Source organism: Bombyx mori, chromosome 23, assembly GCF_030269925.1.
Source record: "Bombyx mori chromosome 23, ASM3026992v2".
Taxonomy (NCBI): Eukaryota; Metazoa; Arthropoda; class Insecta; order Lepidoptera; family Bombycidae; genus Bombyx; species Bombyx mori.
Window position 1 is genome coordinate 16924193 of NC_085129.1, and position 22212 is coordinate 16946404.

A 22212-nucleotide genomic window follows, 5' to 3' on the forward strand; every position below is an offset into this window, starting at 1 on the left:
CCTATTTCTGTTGCGAAGCAGTAATGCCTTTCGACTCGGGCTGCTGTTGTATTTTAAAGTTGGACTTAGAACTGTTGTCTCAAGGTGGGTGACGGTTATTACGTAGTTGATGTCTATGGGTTTCGGGAGACATGTAACTACAGGCGAGCCGTGTGTGTGCCTGTTCACCACCACCACCAATAACAACAAGTCAAGGTCAACAAGTTTGTATACCCCATAATCATAATTATCTCAGAGCAAAGAATAAATATTTTAGAATAGTTTAGCATATGGACTCTAAAAAAAGCTGACCGAAGTCGGGTCGACGTGCTTGAGATGTGGTGCTATAGGAAAATGCTGCCGGATTCCCTGGACGGCACATCGGACTAACTCATCAATCCTGGAAGAGCGAGGCGTCCGTGCCGTACGTAGGATTGTGAGTTTTTCGGTCACGTTGCGAGGAAAAAGAGTGACAATCTCGAAAGACTACTCATGACCGGAAAGTGGAAGGAAAGAGACCAAGGAGGCGTGACCCTATGCGCTAGTCCGACCAGGTTAAGATGACTTTGGGCTCCAGCATCAATGTCGCTATCCGGTGCGCTAAGGACAGGAAGGAATGGAGGAACATAGTCCTAACAAAGTAATGGTCACGACCCTCAGCACTGAGGAACACGCCGCACGGAGGAGCACATATTATCTATTGCTAGTGTATTTTTTATCGGTCAAGCCCGGCAAGCTCTTTGTTTTTTTTATTGGTTAGACCTGATGTTAAGTGGTTACCGAAACTAACATACATCAACAACTTAAACGCCACTACCAACCTTGCGACGTGAGTTCAAAATCTCAGTTAAATAGTACAATGGTTACCTTCCAACCTACCCACCCTCCAAACGGAAACACACCGATTTATCAAAAGTTTTCCCTACCTATTCGCTGGAAGCCTAAGAGGCTATTCCGGCCACGCCTGGATGGGTAGGTTAACTCACAGGCTCAACCTGAATTTGCTAACACCAGTCCTAGCAAGAGCAGTGCTTCGTTGAATCTATCAAAATCAAAAATCAAAATCAAAATCAAAAAATTTGCAAAATCAAAAAAAAATCAAAAGGCTCAACCTGAATTTGCTAACACCAGTCCTAGCAAGAGCAGTGCTTCGTTGAATCTATCACCGGATCGCAATCGCGACCTACTGAAAAGATCCGGCGAGAAACTCAGTGGGATGTGTCTATGGCACGGAAAAATATGAAGTACCTAGTGCTATTCTAGGACCCTAGCTGTGAGTAAATACACGGTCTCGGTTGATTGTGGATCGAACTTTTTTTTATTGCCCCTATAGGCAGACTAGTATGTGGCCCGCGTAATGTTACAGTCACATCAGCAATGCCAACACCGCAGAGCCAATGCTTTCCGCTGAGTTTCCACAAACCCCGTTTGAAGAAAAACGGGTTACAGCGGTCTGGAAATCCTGGTAGGGATGTTCATTCGCAGCCGGATGGTATGCGGCAGAAAATATCCCTGGAAATGCATTGTAGATAAATATAACGGTTCTAGGTAGAAACTAGTAGTATTTAGTAGAAAAGAGCTCTGCTCCGGCGACAGGCGGTGCGATGGTAAAGTCGAGATCATCTCAATTACTCTTCAGAGCACTACGTGTCTGGTAAACTATGCTTTGGAAAACGAATTGGTAGGTCGCAAGATATCCAGAATTAAACTTAAACTTAAAATAAGCTGAAGTCTTTTTTTTTTCAAATTAATTTGCGAACATTCGTCGTGGCTATGAAATCCACATCGCAAACGAAAGTGGCATTTCCTCCGCTTACATTCGTCGCCATATTGGAATGGCGCCAAATATTAAAATGGCGGTCGATTTCGTTCGTAATTTATAAGTTTGTTGTCATAATAACATTATTATTGGCCATTTAGATAAGTTTCGCAGTTTAAATTTACATAATCGAAATTAGTTTTAGATTAATAGGAGCAAGGTTAAGGTCGGAATATGGACTCCTTGGTTGCAAACTTCCTGTAAACAAAACTGGCACCACCTTAAATGATGTTCTATATTAGAGTCAAATGTTCAGTGGTCAATTGTCAAAACAAATCAATGCTTTTCAATTTTCCATTTACCAATTCAGTCTTATGTCTTATTATTCATAAAATACTCATTAAAGTATAATGCATAGTAACAACGATCTTTATAAAAACATTCACAAAGTCGAAAGCCAAAGAATTCACGTGAGATTAAATCGACAATTTATTGCATAAGTGGGTACTTATTCTTTGTGATTACAATTATTTGTAACATTTGGTGGAGCATTAAACAATTTGTAGATATCATGAACTGTTTAAAAATTTGATCTTTTGAATACGAAATAATTTTGAGAAATCATTTTATATGTAGCTCGTTTGAAAATGAAGTGTGTGATTTTGTATCAGCTATTTTACTTTAAAAATGAGACTAAAATCCCGAGGTGGGACTCCGGAAGCCGCTTGTTACCTTGGCAAATTACATCAATTTAAATAGTTTCCTCAAATACAGTCGTAGCGTCTTCTTTAATGTTCATATAAAGATTTAAATTTTTTTGAGAACTGTAATATTATTTCTCATCAGTTGCCCACTGAGTTTCTCGCCGGATCTTCTCAGTAGGTCGCGTTTCCGATCCGGTGGTAGATTCTGCGAAGCACTGCTCTTACTAGGGCCAGAGTGCTAGCAACACTTCCGGTTCGAGCCGCGTGAGCTCACCTACATGAGCCGAAGGTGAGCATGAGGTGAAGCTGAAATAGCCTCTCAAGGCTATCAGCATCATCATCATCATCATCATTCTTTCCTATTACCCTTTGCTGGGGTGTAGGGCTCGAATCAAATTTTTCCATTTACATCGGTCTTGGGCAGTCTGTTCTAGCTCCTCCCACGTCATTAGGCAGCGGCTTGGCTCTGCCCCTGGCACTGCTGACGTCCATGAGCGACGGTGACCACTTACCATCAGGTGGGCCGTATGCTCGTCTGCCTACAAAGGCAATAAAAAAAAAGACCCCTAGTTCCTGCTCCACCGAGCGACGCCAAGTTGTTTTGGGGCGGCCTCTCTTCCAGAATAGGTAGGAAAAAAAATTAATAGTTCTAATAATTTTGTGGTACAGATTAGATAAGAATGCGGCCTTTTTAGTCACGAATAACGAAAAACGAAAACGAAACTTTTAGTCTATTAGAAATTTATTTGATAGATAAACGGTAGGCAGCGGCTTGGGTCTGCCCCTGGCATTGCTGAAGTCCATGGGCGACGGTAACCACTCACCATCAGGTGGGCCGTATGCTCGTCAGCCTACAAGGGCAATAAAAAAAAAAAGATAGAAACCGTGGAATTGACTGAATTTTTTTCGTAAGCGCTTTTTTTTTTACTGATTCTTAATTCGCCACAGTAGTATTTTTGTATTAAACGATTACACGAACACAGCATATCTACGATTTTATTATATCTATGGACGGTGTATGTAAAATGGCGTCCGATTTTATATTGTTTCCGGGTTTTCATTCCAAAAATCATCGAATATAGGTCTGTAGTGTTTCCTAGTTACTTTCTGTGACTGAAAATAAGTATTTTTTTCTGACGTAGGTGGGTACGGAATGTTCTAGCGTCCTACGATTGAGTAAAAGTTTGAAAAGGTCACGAAGGGTCAAACACTGGATTCGCGCCATGTTGGATTAGATTCGTTTTATTTACGGAGGGCATCGATATATTACCACTCGATGATGGAGGGTAAAAATAAGAAGCGCCATATTGTATAGGGGACAAATTGAAAGAGTGTCCACATGTAAACAGCAAGTTGTTGTTGGAAGACTCACCGAAATAGTGCTAATGTAGGAAGTGGAAATTATACTAATAAAGCAGCTTTTAACAGAGTGAAACGTACTGGGTTGAAGTGAGGTGTTGTAGTATAAGACGCTGTCTATAAAATCCTTCCACTTGCTACTGTGGCGCCATCTTAATTCGCTCCTTTTCAGCGGGCACTTTTTAAAACACCGAGATGGCGCTTCTTACTTTTACCCTCATCGTTTCGCAGGTATTCGACTTATGGAGTCATGGACAACACAGATTACCCAGCTTGAGGCATGAGGTCTAATTCCGGTTGTATTGTAATAACAATTATGACACCGTGAAGACAAAAAATGTAAATATAAATAAGAAGTTTTTTTTTTGTTGAGGCTTTTTATTGATTTTTTGCAGTCAAAAATATATTTTTTTACTGCTACATGTTTGGACGAGCTCACAGCTCATCTGGTGTTAAGTGGTTACTGGAGTCGATAGACATCTACAACGTAAATGCGCCACCCACCTTGAGATATAAGTTCTAAAGTCTCAGTATAGATACAACGGCTGCCCCATCTTTCAAGCCCAAACGCATTACTACTTCACGGCAGAAATAGGCAGGGTGGTGGTACCTACCCGCGCGGACTCCCTACCACCAGTAATACCACAATTTTGCATATAACATGATATTAGATTTAATTTATTCCTTTCCAGTTTACGAGTTTGGCCAATTGTTGATCTGCAAGATGCTTTGTTTTATATTTTACAAGCGTATTAATTGATTTCGTGCGTGAATCATCAGTACATAATAAAACTTATCCGCCTCAGTTTGCAAAGAAAAGTTCGTGTAAACAATTCTATTTGAAGGTAACATATCGCGTTTATTGTACTCGAAATACTCTCTGGAGCGCGCATTGTCAATGTCATGTCCGAATTCTTCTGAGCGCGCGCGGGAAGGTGCCACCGCCCTGCCTATTTCTGCCGTGAAGCAGTAATGCGTTTCGGTTTGAAGGCTGAAGCAGCCGTTGTACTGTAAATATTGAGACTAAGAACGCATGTCTTCGTTACTCCTTCATAACTACTAGACAATTCCCCGAGAGATAGATGATCGCGAAGCTCAATGCAATTGGCGATTATTTAGCTAGCTTTTGAACATGCCAGATACTATATTTGCAGGTATTACGCGGTTCAAATATCAAATCTGAAAATCTGAGAACCCATGAATTCATGTCTCAAGGTAGGTGGCGGGATTTACGTTGTAGATGCTTATGAGCTCAGGTAAACGCTTAACAGCAGGTGGGGCCGTGGGCTCGTGCCATCTAAGCAATAAAAAAAATATTTTTTTGGAGGCAATTAAAAAAAAATTTTGTAGAGAGCATAATCCGAATCGAAGGATCAAACAATGCTTGCGTGCGAACATTAATTTATAGTTATTCTAACAGCTATTCTTTTAAGAACGAGAAAATAAACAAAATCCTAGGGTTTTGTGGAGCAAAAATCTGCGATGCAAAACATGCATGAGAATAATGCGAAAACTTCTTAGATCTTTCCACGTTGATGGTGGTTAGAGAAACGTACATAAAATTATTTGCGGATCAAGAATTTAGCCCCAAGTAGCTCAGTCAATACCACCCACCGCATTTCTAAATAAGAATGTTGTTAAATCTATGATTTATTATTTACTGTTCAAACCCGGCCCGCTTTCCTTACCCTGATCTGATAGCTTCCAAGCTTCTAAGCACAGGATCATCTCTTCGACAATCTCAAGATTTCCTTTAGTGTTTATTTGCAATCAGCTCTGCCATTTCGAAGTCTACAGGGCACGCACACCCAAATGTGTTTAGTTTCTGAGATCATTATGTGATATACAAACTTGCAAATATTGTTGTTGTTTTTTTCATATAAATATGCGGGTATATAATATTAAACACTTAATTGGCGGGTCAACGAGATTATCCGGCAGTTCCATCGCTTTGCGTTCAAGAAACGTGACCGACTCGTCAACGATTCGTCACTGAAGTCAATGTAATCAGGCCATTGTGTGAATATTTAGGTCGTCGGTCGCTCCACGATGTGGTCCGTCGCTGTATTTCTGTTACCCCTGTCTCAGGTGACGCCTACGTCAAACCGAAATAGTTTCACGTCAAAATACAAGAACTTCACAACGGTTCACACGGCGGAGTGCGTTGTATTTTTGTTATTATTTTAAATAAGCGCTTTGTTTTGGGCTGATACTTGTGTTGGAGCGTCGGGCCACGGGTAGGTACCTCCATGTTGGATGATTTGTGCCACGAAGGAGTTTTCACTTGCAATTGTAAACCTCATGTGTCAAGGTGAGTGCATTCTTATTGTAATGCTCGTGCAGTCGGACTGTAATCTGGTCTCTTTAACTCGAAACTTCGGGAAACGTTTACTAGAACTCTTGTTGAATATTAATATCCGGCGTGGTGCAGTTACAGGGATTATGTGTGTCGTCTATGACTAAATATTTATTTATTATTTAACACGGACTTTTTGGCGGGAATACGGGGTATGAATTTGTGTGAATTTTTATTATTTTGTCTATTTAGGGTTTCTTCAAATTAAAATGTGTAATGACGGTGTTTAATTAACCGTTTGGCATATACGATAGTGAACAAATGTGGGAAAATTGAAATAAAGTCGCTGGATGTAGCTTTTTAGGTTTTTCCAAAAAGTCTACTGAAAAAGTTTTCGTAAATAACCACCATTTTACTGAGACTATATATTCATCTCAGGTCATCTTGTTTCATTTAATTACATCCCAATTGATTAACGTCTCAAATTCATGAACATCATCACATTCTCTTCATACCATATTTCATTTTATTACAAATGTAAAAGAATATAAGGCTTGGCTTAAAGGTCTCGTTACTAAGCCATAAAATCTTCAAAAAAAGCATACATTTATCATGAGTTTTGCCAAGTAGACAGTGGCTGTAACGTGCATACATTTAAATAATATTAGCAGTAATTAGAGCTTTGAAAACTTAAAAAAGAATCATTTCTATTATTGCATCGGTGTTACACTACTGCTCCACGCTGTGCGAGGCCATTGACCTCATGCGTGAGTTGATTTTTAGTTAGTGTTCCATTGAGCGCGCGGTGTGAAAAACATTTGTTTAACATGACGATTCTGGCAACTCGTTTCAACATAGTTACTAAAGATACTAATTTATTTAGCATCAGCATAGTTTTACTTCTAAGAATACTTCTGCATGAAAGAGAACACGCAATAATAACCGTTTTTTATAGCAATCAGACATCATTATTATTTTTTGGAAAACCAAGATAAATCATTGCATAAAAATTATTAAAATATAAAACTGAACAATCCTCCACTCCAACCAAAAACCCTTTTTTTTTGGTCAGGAGGAAATCGCCTGACTTCCGTCCTCCACTGGGGATGGAGGGCGGAGCATGTCAGAGTCGAACTGACTAAAACCTCCTGTCACTCAACAACCAGGAGGTTTTAGTCAGTTCGAAAACCCTAGACTCTTCGACGATATTAAAATTGAACGATAAATTTTAAATTTAATAAGTTTAAATGTACACCTCCAAAAATATTTACGAAAATACGAAGTTCATCAAACTTTATAAAAATACAATGAGATGCGTGAACAAAGACATATTTTTCTGTGATTAACTATGATTTATTGTTTGACGTATGATATTACGGACGGAAATATTATTTTAACTAGGCGCAGCGCATTGAACCCGTATAGTTGGGATTCATTTGACAGTTAAAATGGCGGGTTTTTCTTTACGTAAAACGTACGTTTCTCTAAGCTATATTCGAAATTTGACCACAATTGCTAACACATGTAAGCACATATATTTTGATTTATACTATGACTGGTTTTGTTTTATACTTTTAAAAACAAACCTTTTTTACTAATTGCATGAAAGCGTAAATGTACTTACTACACAAAAAAATGCTTGACAAGCTGAGAATGAAATGGTATTTGCCCTTTTTGTCTGCTTTAATATAAAGATTTAGTTTATTTTCCATAGATATACATAATATTAAAAATATTCGCTATTGATAATCGCCTCATTGGCGAAGTAGTTAGTGATACTGATTGTTGTTTAACGGCGTTTGACGATTCGGGATTGGAGTCAATAGTGTTGTTAAAATATTTGATAATCAAAGTCTGTTGTCTTTTTTCTTGATACGTATTTGATCGCGTATAAAAAAAAACACGAAAAAAATAACATAGCCTAGGAGGTGACTTGAGATAGATTAATATCTAGTATTAAAATAAAATCGTTTGGTCATAGTTTATTAAACATGGTTCACTAATGCTAAATCATTCGTTACACACTTTGCTTGCATGTATCCGTCTGACAAGGGCGGGAAAAATTGACAGTTTTCGTAACTAACGAAGATCAATAAATTAATCAAATCTAAAAAAACAATTGGAGTTAGCAGGGTATTATTTAATTTTTAGGAGGCCTAAAGAAAAACGCGTTTTAAACATTTCTTTCACAGACAATATAGAGAGTAAAAAGATTATTCTCTAATTTAAATAAGATAGATATAAGATTTAAAATTAACAGTTGATTTTTAACTAGGAAAATCAGCTTGGCCCCTAGAATATTAATTATTATATTTGAGACAGCGCAAAATTTTCAATGGTTTATATTTTCCACTTTACAGGTACATATAAAAATGGCCGATATAAACAATTGCACCACAAAAGCTTAGCGCGTTAGAAAAAGATAGCAGCACACGAAAACTTCATAAAAGAGCGCCAAAGAAAAGGACACAAGATGTCGTTAGTGGCGCCGAGGAGAGTTCAACTGGACTGGACAAATGCCATACCTTGGTAAGATAAATATTACGGTTTTACATAACAATAAAACCGATATTATGTGCCGAGAAGGAAAACATACAGCATTGTATTATGAAGAAGCAGTGTGTACTTAGCTTAGATTCCTTGTCTATATCCAACCATAGACAGTCAATTTAGTTCTATCTTTAGCCGCTAGGTGCTGCCAGCAAGTATAAAGGGAGCGCAGCCATCTTTGATCTTCATAGTCTTCACCAGGAAGAACTTCCTGCAATGCTGTATGTTTTCCTTCTCGGCACATAATATCGGTTTTATTGTTATGTAAAACCGTAATATTGATGTGCCTTTGGAAAACATACAGCATTGTATTATGAAGACGTGTTTGTTATCTGCTGGTGAAATTATTAAGCACAACGCTATGATAAAATAGGTAAAGCCATAATAAAATTATGAAGCGCAATGATAATGTTCATAATTTATATAATTATTAAATCGAAAAAACAGTTGTTAACTTCCACGTTAATTCAATAATTAAAAAATATTTATAAGTTTGTAATAAACATTTTATCTTGTATATACAAGAAAATGTATAAATTGTATAAATGATGTATATACATCATGTAGAAGTAAATGTGTTGAAAAAAAAGAATCGTGAGGATCTTTACGAAGCTCTATTATTCGGCAATAATTATTGTAAACGTTTGGATGATTTGCAATTGCCTCTAGAAAGTATTTCGTCCATTGGTTCATTATCAATCCATCTCAGAGGCTACTGCTGATCTACCACTTCTTAGAGATGCGTTGATGCCATTACCTCGTAAGGTTGAACGAAGACCAGTTTCCAATTACAGTACGGGATGCCGCTTTTGTGACAACACACATAGTTAGAAAAAAGTCCTTACGAATCTTACCGGGCATGTCTTTAGTTTCATGTTTAGAAAGCACTTATGCAGATTATTGACGAAAATGGATTTCAATTTTAGACCCAAAGACTGGTATCAGAAAGATGTTTTTCTCTGTTATCAAAGAAACTGTCTTTAGAAATGTTGAGCAAAGTAAGGTCATTAACTCTGCGTCCCGTAGCCAGCAACATGGTTGTTGGTGTCCTTCAAGCTACATTGAGGCGTGATGTGGTGGCTGGGTTTGAAGAAAACCAGTTTAGAACTATTCTCGGATCTCATGTGAATGGGACTACACTTAGTAAAATTGTAATAAGTAGTTGAATTTTGTTTAGCTATTCCGATGGCTTTTTTAAAATAGCAATTTTTATTAGAGAGCTTGAGAATGTTTGCTGTCCTACATGTATTTCGCCCACAGAAAGTCGACAGCGCTGCTTTATGATGCAGAAGGGTTGTTTTATAGGCAAAATTTTCTTTTTGGAAAAGAAGAAAGAATTTGGCAACATCTGCAGACTTAGGATCAATTTTAAAACTGTAGCACCATATGCACCATCTTCTAGTTGCTGGTAAGTATGCTGACAAAGTGGATTGACACCAGCTAATTTTCAACAAATCTTCTCCTGTTTAGACCAGTCTATTATTTGTACAACCTCCCCCCCCCCCCCTTCTAAGCTTTCAGGGTTAATGTTTAACCTGTGGAGGAGGCAGGTTTTGGATTTCGTGCGAGTTGTCTAGCGTTCGGGATCTGAGGGCTTGGAAACCCAAATGCTTTCGCTCAGTCTGGGAACACTACCAGGTAGGTTCCCTAGATACTGTTGAAGTGAGTCAGTACTTTGGGGAGAAGGTTGAGAGGAGGAATTCTCCATGCTAGTTGCATCCTCTACGGTCTGCTGAAGGTATCCAATCTTGGTCGGCGAATGGGTTTATATCCGGATGACTCCACTTTCGAAAAACTTTTGTGGTCACTTGTGGTAAAAAGTGCCATTTCGCAGGTTGATTTCCTCGTGATAGCCTGTCGGCTATGATGTTGTATCTCCCCGAGAGATAAGCTGACAGTTATCTTGAACTTATCGCTTAGGTTTAAAAATCGAAAGGTCAACGTTAGTGAAATACTTTCAGATTCATTTTGATTGTCACTACCATTGCAAATAGCTCTTTTGTGGGTGAGCCGTTTCTGTTGTTGAGCTGACCATAGACAGGACGTTAATATTTTGTCTAATTGTAACCCCTACCCATGTCCGAAGCTTCCGTTGCCAGGAAATGGTTGGTTTTGGGTCTCGGCAATGTTTGACATGTGGCTCCGCGTCAGCACTGCATTTGTAACCCCTACACATGTCCGAAGCTTCCGTTGCCAGGAAATGGTTGGTTTTGTGTATCGGCAATGTCTAACATGTGGCTTCGCGTCAGCACTGCATTTAATTGTTAACACATGCAGGATGGCCTGTTTTTTACCCCTTTTCTTGAAACTTCGCAAGAAAATTTGCAAGTTAGCATAGATTGATGTAATTCCGTCAGAGTTTGAGCTAGGATGTTGTTGAGTGGCCACTTCATTTCTCGCAATTTTCCATCTAATCCCTAGACATGTCATCTCTTGAACCAGTGTACTAATTGATTTTTTGTAAGGCTGACTTGGCAGCCCAAATAATCCAAGAGCTTTACAGCTTATGTGGCCTGAAGACTCAACTTGGACTTCTTTTGATGGACCTGGTGGGATTTGCGTAGGTGGGATAACACTCAACAACCCTTTGCACGCAATGTTTCCGCGACCGAGCATGCTATGCAAGCAAAAAAGGTGTATTTGTCTTCATGGGCCAAGAAAAAGTCGCGTAGGTAGGTTAACATTTGACTTCCCTATGTACGTAAGGTCTTCGCGACCGAGCATGCTATGGGAGCAAAAACGTTTATTTGTCTTGGTGAAACAAGATCATGTCGTGTAAGTAAGCTAGCACTTCGATTTTGCACGCAATGCCTCCGCGACCGAACATGCTGTGGAAGCAAAAAGGTGTATTTGTCTTCAAGGACCAAGAGAAAGTCGCGTAGGTACGTTAACATTTGACTTCTCTATGTACGCAAGGTCTCCGCGACCGAGCATGCTATGGGAACAAAAACGTTTATTTGTCTTGGTGAAACAAGATTAAGTCGTGTAGGTAAGCTAGCACTCGACTTTGCACGCAATATCTCCGCGACCGAGCGACCGAGCGACCGAGCACCCTATATAATGGAAATTGACATGCCAGCCCAGATAATCCAAAACCTTCACAGCTTCTGCAGCCTGAAGTTTCAACTTGGATTTGTTTTGGTCGACCAAAAGGAAGTCGTCTAGGTAGACTAGCACTCGAGTTCCTTTTGCACGCAAGGTCTCTGCGACCCAGCATGTTATGGAAGCAAAAAGGTTAATCCAAAAGCTTCACAGCTTCTGCAGCCTGAAGTTTCAACTTGGATTTGTCTTGGTCGACCAAAAAGGAAGTCGTCTAGTAGACACTAGCACTCGAGTTCCCTTTGCACGCAAGGTCTCTGCGACCCGCATGTTATAGAAGCAAAAAGGTGTGGCTCTGAAGCCAGACCGAAGGGTAGGCATGTCATTTCATACTAACTCATAAGAAGGTACCGATTCCTTCCTGGAGGTACTGATACTGGTACCTTGGTACTGATCCTCAAGAAGTATCGACGAAATTTTGCGACTGATACTAGAAAAATATTCCTGAGAAATGTTCAATTCTATCATCCAGTCGCCTGGGTGGAGAAAGTTTGGTACCTAGGTGTCCGAAAACAGTTGGTCGTAAAGATAAAACACCTAACTCTCTCGAAGATCCAAAATTGGACGCATTGATCCGTCGCTTTTCTTCCGCAGAAAAAAGGTAGTTTTTTTTTTTTTTTTTTTTTTTTTTTTTTTTTTTTTTTTTTTTTTTTTTTTTTTTTTTTTTTTTTTTTACGGTATTTGGTAACCATACATGGTTTACAAATTATTACAATTTTGGTGGCACTCAGTGCCTCCCGTCGGTGTCTTCAATTGCCCCCCTCTGGATTGTGCCAGATGTTACAGACTATGATTGTTTATAATGTTTGGCTTACCTTTTGTACGAGATCGTGACAAATAGGATTATAGCCCTCCGAGGGACTGAATAGATTTCAATTTACTATTATCAAACAAAAATTCCTCAATGAGTGGTGCGTTGGCAACAGGATACTTTGTTAGAGACCACGGAAATTAAACTTTGACGTGTTATTTCTATACATACGGCCCTTTTTTCCGTATACAATTTAAAACGCTTTTTACGGGTAACTTGTACGACGGAGACGATTTGTCAAAGTTTTCAGTAATTATGTTACAAAGATTATTAGTTTAAATCTGTTGTGTTTTTGTCAAAATTTCCGTATTGACGAGATCAATTTGTTTACAACATTTTTCGTTACATTCAATTGTTACACACAGTTGATGCATTATTAGATTTACAACGTCACTGACCTGGTGGGATAACGAGCCGATTCGAAGATCGACCGTTACCTTTGAATCCCGTCGTTTCTTACGCAGAGACTCCTTTTGTTCTTTTTCGCTTGACGAGCTGTTCGAACGCGAGGCGTCTCCATCGCGTCTCGCCTGGACATCTTCCCTCTCGGAAATTATGGAGCTTGACTCAACATCACCTCCAACAGATGACGCGTGATTCATGGCGTCCGATGATAGGATTGGTAAATAATACTCGTAATGATTGCAAAATAACACTCATAGAAACACAAAATAAATATTTTTTGCAATTAATAAGAAGTCGAATAAATATTTGTGGACTTGCGACTTCACAGTACGAAAGTACACAACGCTATGAAGATTTTTTTTTTTTTTTTTTTTTAAACCTACCTAAGCTGATAGCCCTAGCGGCTATATCAGCGTAGCCCTAACTTTAGTAGGTGAGCTCACGGGGCTCAAACCTGACGATGTTGCTAACACGAACCCTAGCAAGAGTCGTGCTTCGCAGAATCTACCACCGGATCGGAAACGCGACCCACTGAGAAGATCCGGCGAGAAACTCAGTGGGCTGTGTCTGAGAGTTAATTTACTCGTCGAGCCCTTCGTCGCAAGCGACGGGTTCGACGAGAACGGTGACCGGTGCTTGAATTACCTAAAAGCACCGTTAGTGGATCGGGCGGGTCCGAGATGACGTGTTTTGGGCGACGTCGACTGCTTTCCATTCTGTCCGCAGGATCGGGAATGTAGTTACCGGCGGCCACGATGAGAGGGTTCTCATGTCGTGCCGCTTTATCGAAGTGGCGCATGGACGCCGACTGCAGATACTTACTGATGGACTCTAAGTCCAGGTCGTCATGGAGGTCGACGTTCCTGACGAACCACGGGGCTCCGACGGCTATCCTGCAAAAACGGGATTGAATAATTTGGAATGACTTTAAGTGAGTGCGGGCCGCGTGAGCGAACACTACACTTGCATAGGTCATGACGGGGCGTATGCAAGTTTTGTAGAGTGTCACCTTATTTCTAAGGGACATTTTACTTCGCCTACATATCATCGGGTAGAGACGTCCTAGAATGAAGGCGGCACGATCGCGTACCGTCTTGATGTGGGGGCGGAATGTCATCCTACTGTCGAGGGTGACGCCTAAATGTTTGACCTTCGGGGCCCACGGTATGGGCTGGTCGAACATCGTGATTGGGCGAACGGCGGGGGCGGGGGTATTGACGCGCCTAGTCGGGAGGGGGATGCTCAGCGTGGTGTTCGGAGGGCGACCCCTTTTGAAGAGCACCGCTGTGCTTTTCGTGGGGTTAATGTCGATGCGCCACTTCCGGAACCACTGTCCCATGGTGGTAGCCGCGGTCTGAAGTCGTCGATGAAGCAACGCCTTCTTCCTACACGAGTAGTAGATGGCGGTGTCATCGGCGAAGAGCGCTAGATGGGTCTCCGGAGACCGGGGTATATCGTTGATATACAAACTAAATAGTAACGGGGAGAGAGCGGAGCCTTGCGGGACTCCGGCTGTGACGTGACGGGGCCGGGAACGCGTTCCCTCGACTCGATATCGGAACGAACGGTTCGACAAGTAGTCTCGTATGATGAGCACGAGTCTGTCTGGCACTCCCATGTTATACAGTTTGTATATCAAACCGTTGTGCCAGACTTTGTCGAACGCCTTCGCTATATCGAAGAAGAGGGCTCCTGTCGGAATGGGTTATGAAGATCAAAGATGGCTGCGCTCCCTTTATACTTGCTGGCAGCACCTAGCGGCTAAAGATAGAACTAAATTGACTGTCTATGGTTGGATATAGACAAGGAATCTAAGCTAAGTACACACTGCTTCTTCATAATACAATGCTGTATGTTTTCCAAAGGCACATCAATATACAGATGTTTTAAGTGAAAAATGTCCGTATGAGATGATCGGTGCTAAAAGTGACTAGCGATATGTTTGATCACGCAACTAAGAAATTAAAATGTACAAGGATTTCAATACAATAATAACATATATGAGTCGTCTATTATCAAAGGTGGCAATCTGTGCATTTGGACAAAAAAAAATTATTGATATGTCACTACAGATTGATTTGAATATAATCGTCTCCTTCAAAGAATACGGTTCAAAACCTGCATTAAATAAAGGTTAATAGTTAACCTGTTATTTATCTAAGATGTCGTTCCGAAGAGTTTTGTGACTGCCAATGGAATACAAAGTCAATAATTCGTTTTTCTGATTTACCAATCATTGTCCAAAAGTCAGATCGCCGGCTTTGATAATAGTCGACTCATATGTACAATATTTTATGACCACAATGGCCGCCGTCGGAGCAAATTTCTTCCATTAAAACTAGAACCGTCGCGTTCTTTCACAGTCCTGCGGGAGTTTACGATAAGCTGGTCGTGAACTTTTATGGAATCTAATGTTCTAAGTATCTACCTATTAAGATTATTAACTAATCTAACTATTTTATGAAATCTCATTCGGTTCGTGTTATTAATCTAAATTGAGCTTTGCGATCTTTTTTTATTATTTCTTAGATGGGTGGACGAGCTCACAGCCCACCTGGTGTTAAGTGGTTACTGGAGACCATAGACATCTACAACGTAAATGCGCCACCCACTTTGAAATATAAGTTCTAAGGTCTCAGTATAGTTAGTTACAATGGCTGCCCCGCCCTTCAAACCGAAACGCATTACTGCTTCACAGCAGAAATAAGCAGGGTGGTGGTACCTACCCGTGCGGACTCAGGTTTTTTTTTATTGCCCGAGCAGGCAGACGAGCTTGCGGCTCACCTAGTGGTAAGTGGCTACCGTCGCTCATGGACGTCAGCAATGTCAGGGTCAGGGCCAAGCCGCTGTCTACAGGTTTTCAGATTTGATATTTTAACCGCCTAATACCCGCAAATATATAGAGAGAGAGAGAGAAGGAGAATACACTTTATTGCACACCAACACAATTGACATTAAAAAAAACAGTCAAAAAGCAGATACATTTGTACAATAGGCGGTCTTATCGCTAAAAGCGATCTCTTCCAGACAACCGTTTAATTTACAGAAATTCTGGAAAATATAAAAATATAGCAGGTATGTTGCGGTGTACCATAGACAATACATTATTATAGAAAATATACACATACAATAAACAGATACCGTTTACATATAATAAATACCAATATACATACTTACATACAATACATACTAATATACTTACACACACATAATGACTCAACAGTATGGAAATGATAAATGCTAATGATGCAAACGAACAGCACTAAGCAGATAAGTAGTGTTCCTTCACCATTCTTTTAAAGCAGTTTAAAGTTGGAGCACTAGTAATCTGGCATGTTCAAAAGCTAGCTAAATAATCGCCAATTGCATTGAGCTTCGCGATCATCTATCTCTCGGGGAATTGTCTAGTAGTTAAGAAAGAGGGCGGGTCAAAGGACATGAAGCATGAAGCGTCACTAAGCAAATTAAGACTCTGACTCATTTTAAGCTTCATCACCAAATTCTCGTCATTTATAACTAGGGCATCATGTTCGAAGTGGGCATTTGCAGTGTGACGGGACCAAGATGTTATATATTTTTTTATTGCCCGTGCGGGCAGACTAGCATACGGCCCACCTGATGGTGAGTGGTTACCGTCGCCCATGGACTTCAGCAATGCCAGGGGCAGAGCCAAGCCGCTGCCTACCCTTGCGGACTCACAAGAATCTTGCACTTTTTCACCATTAAACTTCAATCTCGCGGTCTTTGTCTATGGCCCCTGCAGTCTTTGAATCTATCTCTAGGCACCTTAGAGCTTAAGTCACAGGACTGCTTATGGAAAATAGAGTTTAAAATTGGAATACTAAAAAACACAACACGAGACATCTGTATTTCATATTTGATAAATATACCTTTTTAGTTCCTGAAAATTTTACAAGATGTCACTACACGCTCATGTTTTCATCATCAATCGAAATATTTACATGCATTTCGACTGAATTACTGAAATAATTATTTACTTTTTTCAAATAAACTTAACAAATACAAAATATGAAAAGAAATTGTTATTTTTTTGCATTCAAGTAAAGTTCATTGAACTATTTGAATCCACAGTTAACTTCACTGCGATTACAGAAAAGTCGTCCGTCAGCTGAGCGACTATGCGCAACTTCATTAAGTTGAAAATGTATCTGTCATGGCTGATCGCGATCGATGTGGGTCCGAGTTGAAAAATCATAGAAAAATATTTAAAAAAAATGCCGTGTCTATTGATGGTGTGCACCTATTACGTTTTTAGTTTGTTTTAAACGTGAATTTAGTTTGAATATTACTTAGTAATTGTGCTTACTGTGGAAATTCTGAACGTATCTAAATTCGTTCCTCGTCTAAAACTAGACTACAATTTTATCGGTGAGTTACAAACGTATTATATATTGAACGTAGAGCAGAATCCTTAATAGAATATAAAATCACGTTATTTTAAACAAAGTATTTTTCTGATTAGAAATTTTCGTGTTGTAGTAAAATCGATTATTAGTAGGTGGGTTTGCCGTATTATGTTTGTCTCGCTCTGATTATTAGCCGGCCGCATGTTGTGGTGACGTAATACTGCGGTGTTACTATGTGGTAACTAGAATTTTATTTGGTCTGGTTACCATATACACTTCTTTTTCACCCAATTGAAGTATGTATTACTTTGTATTTGGTTATTTTAAGTCAATAAATTTACTTTTCTATGTGAAGTTGTATTTAAAAAGTACTTCAGATTACTTTTAATTATTTTTTTTACCAGTAACCATTACATTCAATAACTAAAAAACATTACTTTGAGTAAAAATCAATAAAATCAGGAGTCATAAATGAGTAGGTATAGAAATGATTTATCACAGACAATAATATTTTTTATAGCCAAGCAGTAACGATCATTTTACTTTGAATACTTTGATGGAGCGATGTCAAGGAATTTTTAATTTATTAGAGCGAAAATTAGACATTTTTCTTGGCACCCACCTATATATTTCGTGGTAACGAGTAATATTTGAAAAAACATGCAGATCTAGTAAATTTTGAATCTGGAAAATGTTATTCCGCGAATTTCAATTTTGACGACATACCTATGCATACAATTTAGGTAAATCGACAATAATAGGTATATTTTGTGTGCTTTTTAAACTTTAGATACTATGAGATCACTACCTATGTACTGACACACACTCTACAGACTACACACACTATCACTCCTTTCGTAAAATATAGTTCATTAGAAAGTACAGATAATTTCACTAAAATCTATCTAAATTGGGTGCCCGTTTAAGAATATAACTAGAATGAATAAATATAAACACAGACAAACAAAACGAAAATCCATTAAGATGTACATATCGACGCTTGATAGGCAAACGTGACTAAGCGACAATACGTGAACTTTAGAGTAAACTAATTGAAAGTTGAAATACCTTAAAACAAAATTTATTTTAACGAATCTAGCTGTAGTAGAATCTAGCTAGTAGCTGTAGGATTGAAATGATTTTAATAGACCTAGAAATATATTTTTTTTGCACATCGAATATGGTTATTGCCTATCATTTATGTATAGTATATGTATGTATATAGTATTTTTTTATTATTGTTAAAGTTATCATATCGACGCTTGAAAGGCAAACGTGACTAAGCGACAATAACTGCTTTGTACATAAATGATAGGCAATAACCATATTCAATGCGCAAAAAAATGTATTTCTAGGTCTATTAAAATCATTTCAATCCTACAGCTACTAGGTAGATTCTACTACAGCTAGATTCGTTAAAATAAATTTTGTTTTCACGTATTTCAACTTTAAATTAGTCTACTGTAAAGTTCACTCATTGTCGCTTTGTCATGTTTGCCTTTCAAGCATCGATATTTAAAGTATATCAATCAATAATATATATATTTTTAAACCAATATAGTTGTTCTCTTACATGATTAGAATCGTATATGTTTGAGGGTACGGATGAGATAAAATTTTTGTAAAGTATGTACTTATGGACTATCAAAATATATAATAAAACAAATTAGTCTGGATTGAACTTTCCATTTCTACAATGTTTTAACTCATCATCAAAAAGAAGAATAGAGGAAGCTGACACAAACCTGAGTCACTCTAACAGTAGTATTTCACTGGTGGTAGGACCTCTTGTGAGTCCGCACGGGTAGGTACCAATTTCAAAGTGCTTTGTGTGTTTATAAGAAAATATATATGTAAAAATAACAAGAATCACAATATAAGCAGTGCGATTATGGAATTCTCTCCCTCAACCTATTCTTGCTAGTTCCTCTCTAGAAGTTTTTAAGAGTAAAATTAAAAAACATTTCCTGTCACTTTAATTGTATTTAAGTTATTATTTTATGTATGTTTATTTATATGTTTTTTTTCATTTTATATATGTTTTTTTTTAAAGCTTGATTTAATTGTCATGCTTTAATACCTTTTATATTGTACACTTTTCCCCTCTTGTACATCGTATTTCTCTCTGCTAATGATTTGCTGGAAGAAAAGTCATGAATGAGTTAAGCTCGCCTTTGTACATAGTATTTAGACATTCTTTAAATCTGTTTTTATTGTATTGTCTTTTTGTGTACAATAAGTATAAAATAAGAATCAATCAATCAAAAAATAAATCGAAAAAAATCTATTTCATTGCTTTATATGAGCAGGGAAACAAAGTCATGGTCCGGTATTGAGCGGTCACCACTACTGATAGATGTCTCAAAAATATTAATTAAGACCGAACTGCAACATTACATCTAATCTACGGTTATTATGTGTTATCAAATGCACTGGCGACTCATATTTATTATCAGTGATAAATTATTTCCAATAGGAATATAAATGATATCACTTGTTAAGATTTTTCGTTTTAACCACAGCACGTTTGTTGAATGCGGTTTGAGTTTAGATCAGATCAATGATGTCACTATATGAATGTCACATAAGTCTTAGTTGTATTTTGTAATGCCTGGACCAAATATTACACCGGAGCTCATGTTTCCTTCATGATAAAAATAAGCAGTCTGGAATGTCTCCTTTGCTGATTGAGCATAGTTTCTGCGTACCAAGGCTTCCGAGGTGAAGAGCAGCGATGGTCATGAACCACCCACCACCAGTGGTTCTGAAGTAACTCTTTTAAGATCTCATTGTCTCTCACTTACTGTAATGGTAGAAATTCTTCAATAAAATACTACGACATCATTTTTTATGTATTATGTACATAGTATGCATTGTATCTATAGGAATATATAGTATATAGAAGTGGATGTGTGTATATATCCTATAGATTCCGAAAGGCTCGACCGATTCCAATGAAAAATGTTTCATGTTTGTTAAATTGACCATTTTTTCGTGATGAAAATCTTTTCTCACCTTTCTTCACACAAAAGACCTTTTGATATATTTATCATTGTTAGGGAAAAAGGCTGATGTCTGACCAAGCGGAAACTCAGGGTCTCAACATCAAACCGACCGTGTCCTGGCGTTACAGACTTTACATGCTATTTACGTATTTCTTTATTATCCCGGATAGTTAGCGGAGTCTGATGGTCTGATGTTGGGTAAGCACCGAAGCGCATTAAGGTGATTTTTTTTTATTGCTTAGATGGCTGGACGAGTTCACAGCCCACCTTGTGTTAAGCGGTTACTGGAGCCTATAGACATCTACAACGTAAATGCGCCACCCGCCTTGAGATATAAGTTCTAAGGTCTCAATATAGTTACAACGGCTGCCCCACCCTTCAAACCGAAACGCAATACTGCTTCATGGCAGAAATAGGCAGGGCGGTGGTACCTACCAGCGCGGACTCACAAGAGGTCCTACCACCAGTAAAAAACATACTTACTTGACACTTATCGTTATATTTTGGGTAAATCACACTATACCTATATTTATAAACTATAGCCAATGTGTTATTCGGATGTGTAAGCTATATTATTGTAAAGTTTCATCAAAATCCATCCAGTAGTTTTTGCATGAAAGTGTATTAAACATACATTCTTACAAATTTTCGCGTTTATAATTTTAAGTAGGATTGTCTTCCAATTTAGTACACAGCGGCTTAGCTTTCCATTGCTGGCATTCACCAGTGACGCTGGTCACTCGTCATCAAATGGGCTGTATACACGTCTGCAATGGCAATAAGAATCGGCTGCTGCTAGATTATTTTAAACTAAATGTGTATTACATTGTATGCGAACAAAGAGACGCAAGGAGTCCGCAATATACGACGTGTCTGCATCTTAGGACCTATAGATAACCTCTTGGTCCCTTTTATAATCGCGAGGCGCTGGGAGCTGGTCCCCGCCAGTCGTGATGCACAGATCCGACAGTTTATACTCAAGTGAGTTTTGTTATTAGGATCGGTTCTGGCGGTTTGTGGACGTAATTTTGAGGTGTTTTTTTTTTTGCTTCGGTGGGTGGACGAACTCACAGCCCACCTGATGTTAAGTGGTTACTGGAGACCATAGACATATACAACGTAAATGCGCTACCCACCTTGAGAAGTGAAAAGTGTGAAAGGTTAGTTGGTTTAAGCGACCATTTGTAATTAAAGGTGCGTTTCATTTGGTATTAGCATCAACAGGTCGATGTTTTTAATTGAACTTCAATTAATTTTACTCCATACGAACAGCTGAAAAATTGTTTTTGTATTGATATGCTTTTCTAAATTTTGAAACTTTAAATGGCTCTCTTGTAAAGTTGCAAAAATGTCACTTCAACCAAATAGCCTTTCACCCCTTCGATTTAGAACCACTTTTATCGTTAGTTGGCGCGTTTTTTTAATACGGTTTTATTGGCTTCAGACGTAAGTTAGTATGTAACGGAATCTTTGAACATGATTTTGACCCCCTTCAAAACGTCTGATTAACTCGAAATTTGGCATCAATATTAAGGACCGATGACAATTCAAATTTTTAAATTTAACTAAAAAATTAAAAATAAATACTTAATAGTTTAAATGATATTTGATATTATCAAAATAACCCTTCTACTCATATCTGTTCATAAAATATTTATAACTACTGATACCATGCACCCCACGCTTTTTTTACAATAAAATCATTTTTTCTTACCCTATTTACTTATTTAAAAAAAAATAACTTATTAAAAAAAATATATTTCTTAGTTGGATTTTCAATAAATGCGTATTTTTTAAGTTTTTTTAAACTATTATTTATTTTTAATTTTTTAGTTAAATTTAAATTTTTAAATTTTTTTTTAAATATTGAAATATTTT

The 22212-nt window shown here is 38.3% G+C and overlaps 1 protein-coding gene and 1 long non-coding RNA gene across 5 annotated transcripts in view; both read left to right on the top strand.

Moving 5' to 3' along the window:
- Positions 1-22212, top strand: part of LOC101738454 (tau-tubulin kinase homolog Asator) — a 73341-nt gene that overhangs the window by 18047 nt on the left and 33082 nt on the right. For 3 of the 4 annotated variants that reach the window (XM_021350986.3, XM_012694373.4, XM_021350988.3), the window contains exon 2: positions 8458-8626. In XM_021350986.3, coding sequence (XP_021206661.1) covers positions 8571-8626 — 56 coding nt within the window. In that variant the 5' untranslated portion in view covers positions 8458-8570. Of the gene's footprint in view, positions 1-6004; positions 6039-8457; positions 8627-22212 lie in introns of those variants that run through there. The other variant, XM_062675327.1, reaches the window with a different exon arrangement.
- On the top strand, positions 3210-4167 carry LOC134201176 (uncharacterized). The gene is made up of 2 exons (XR_009976385.1): positions 3210-3350; positions 4033-4167. It is a non-coding gene; the product is annotated as an uncharacterized LOC134201176 (long non-coding RNA).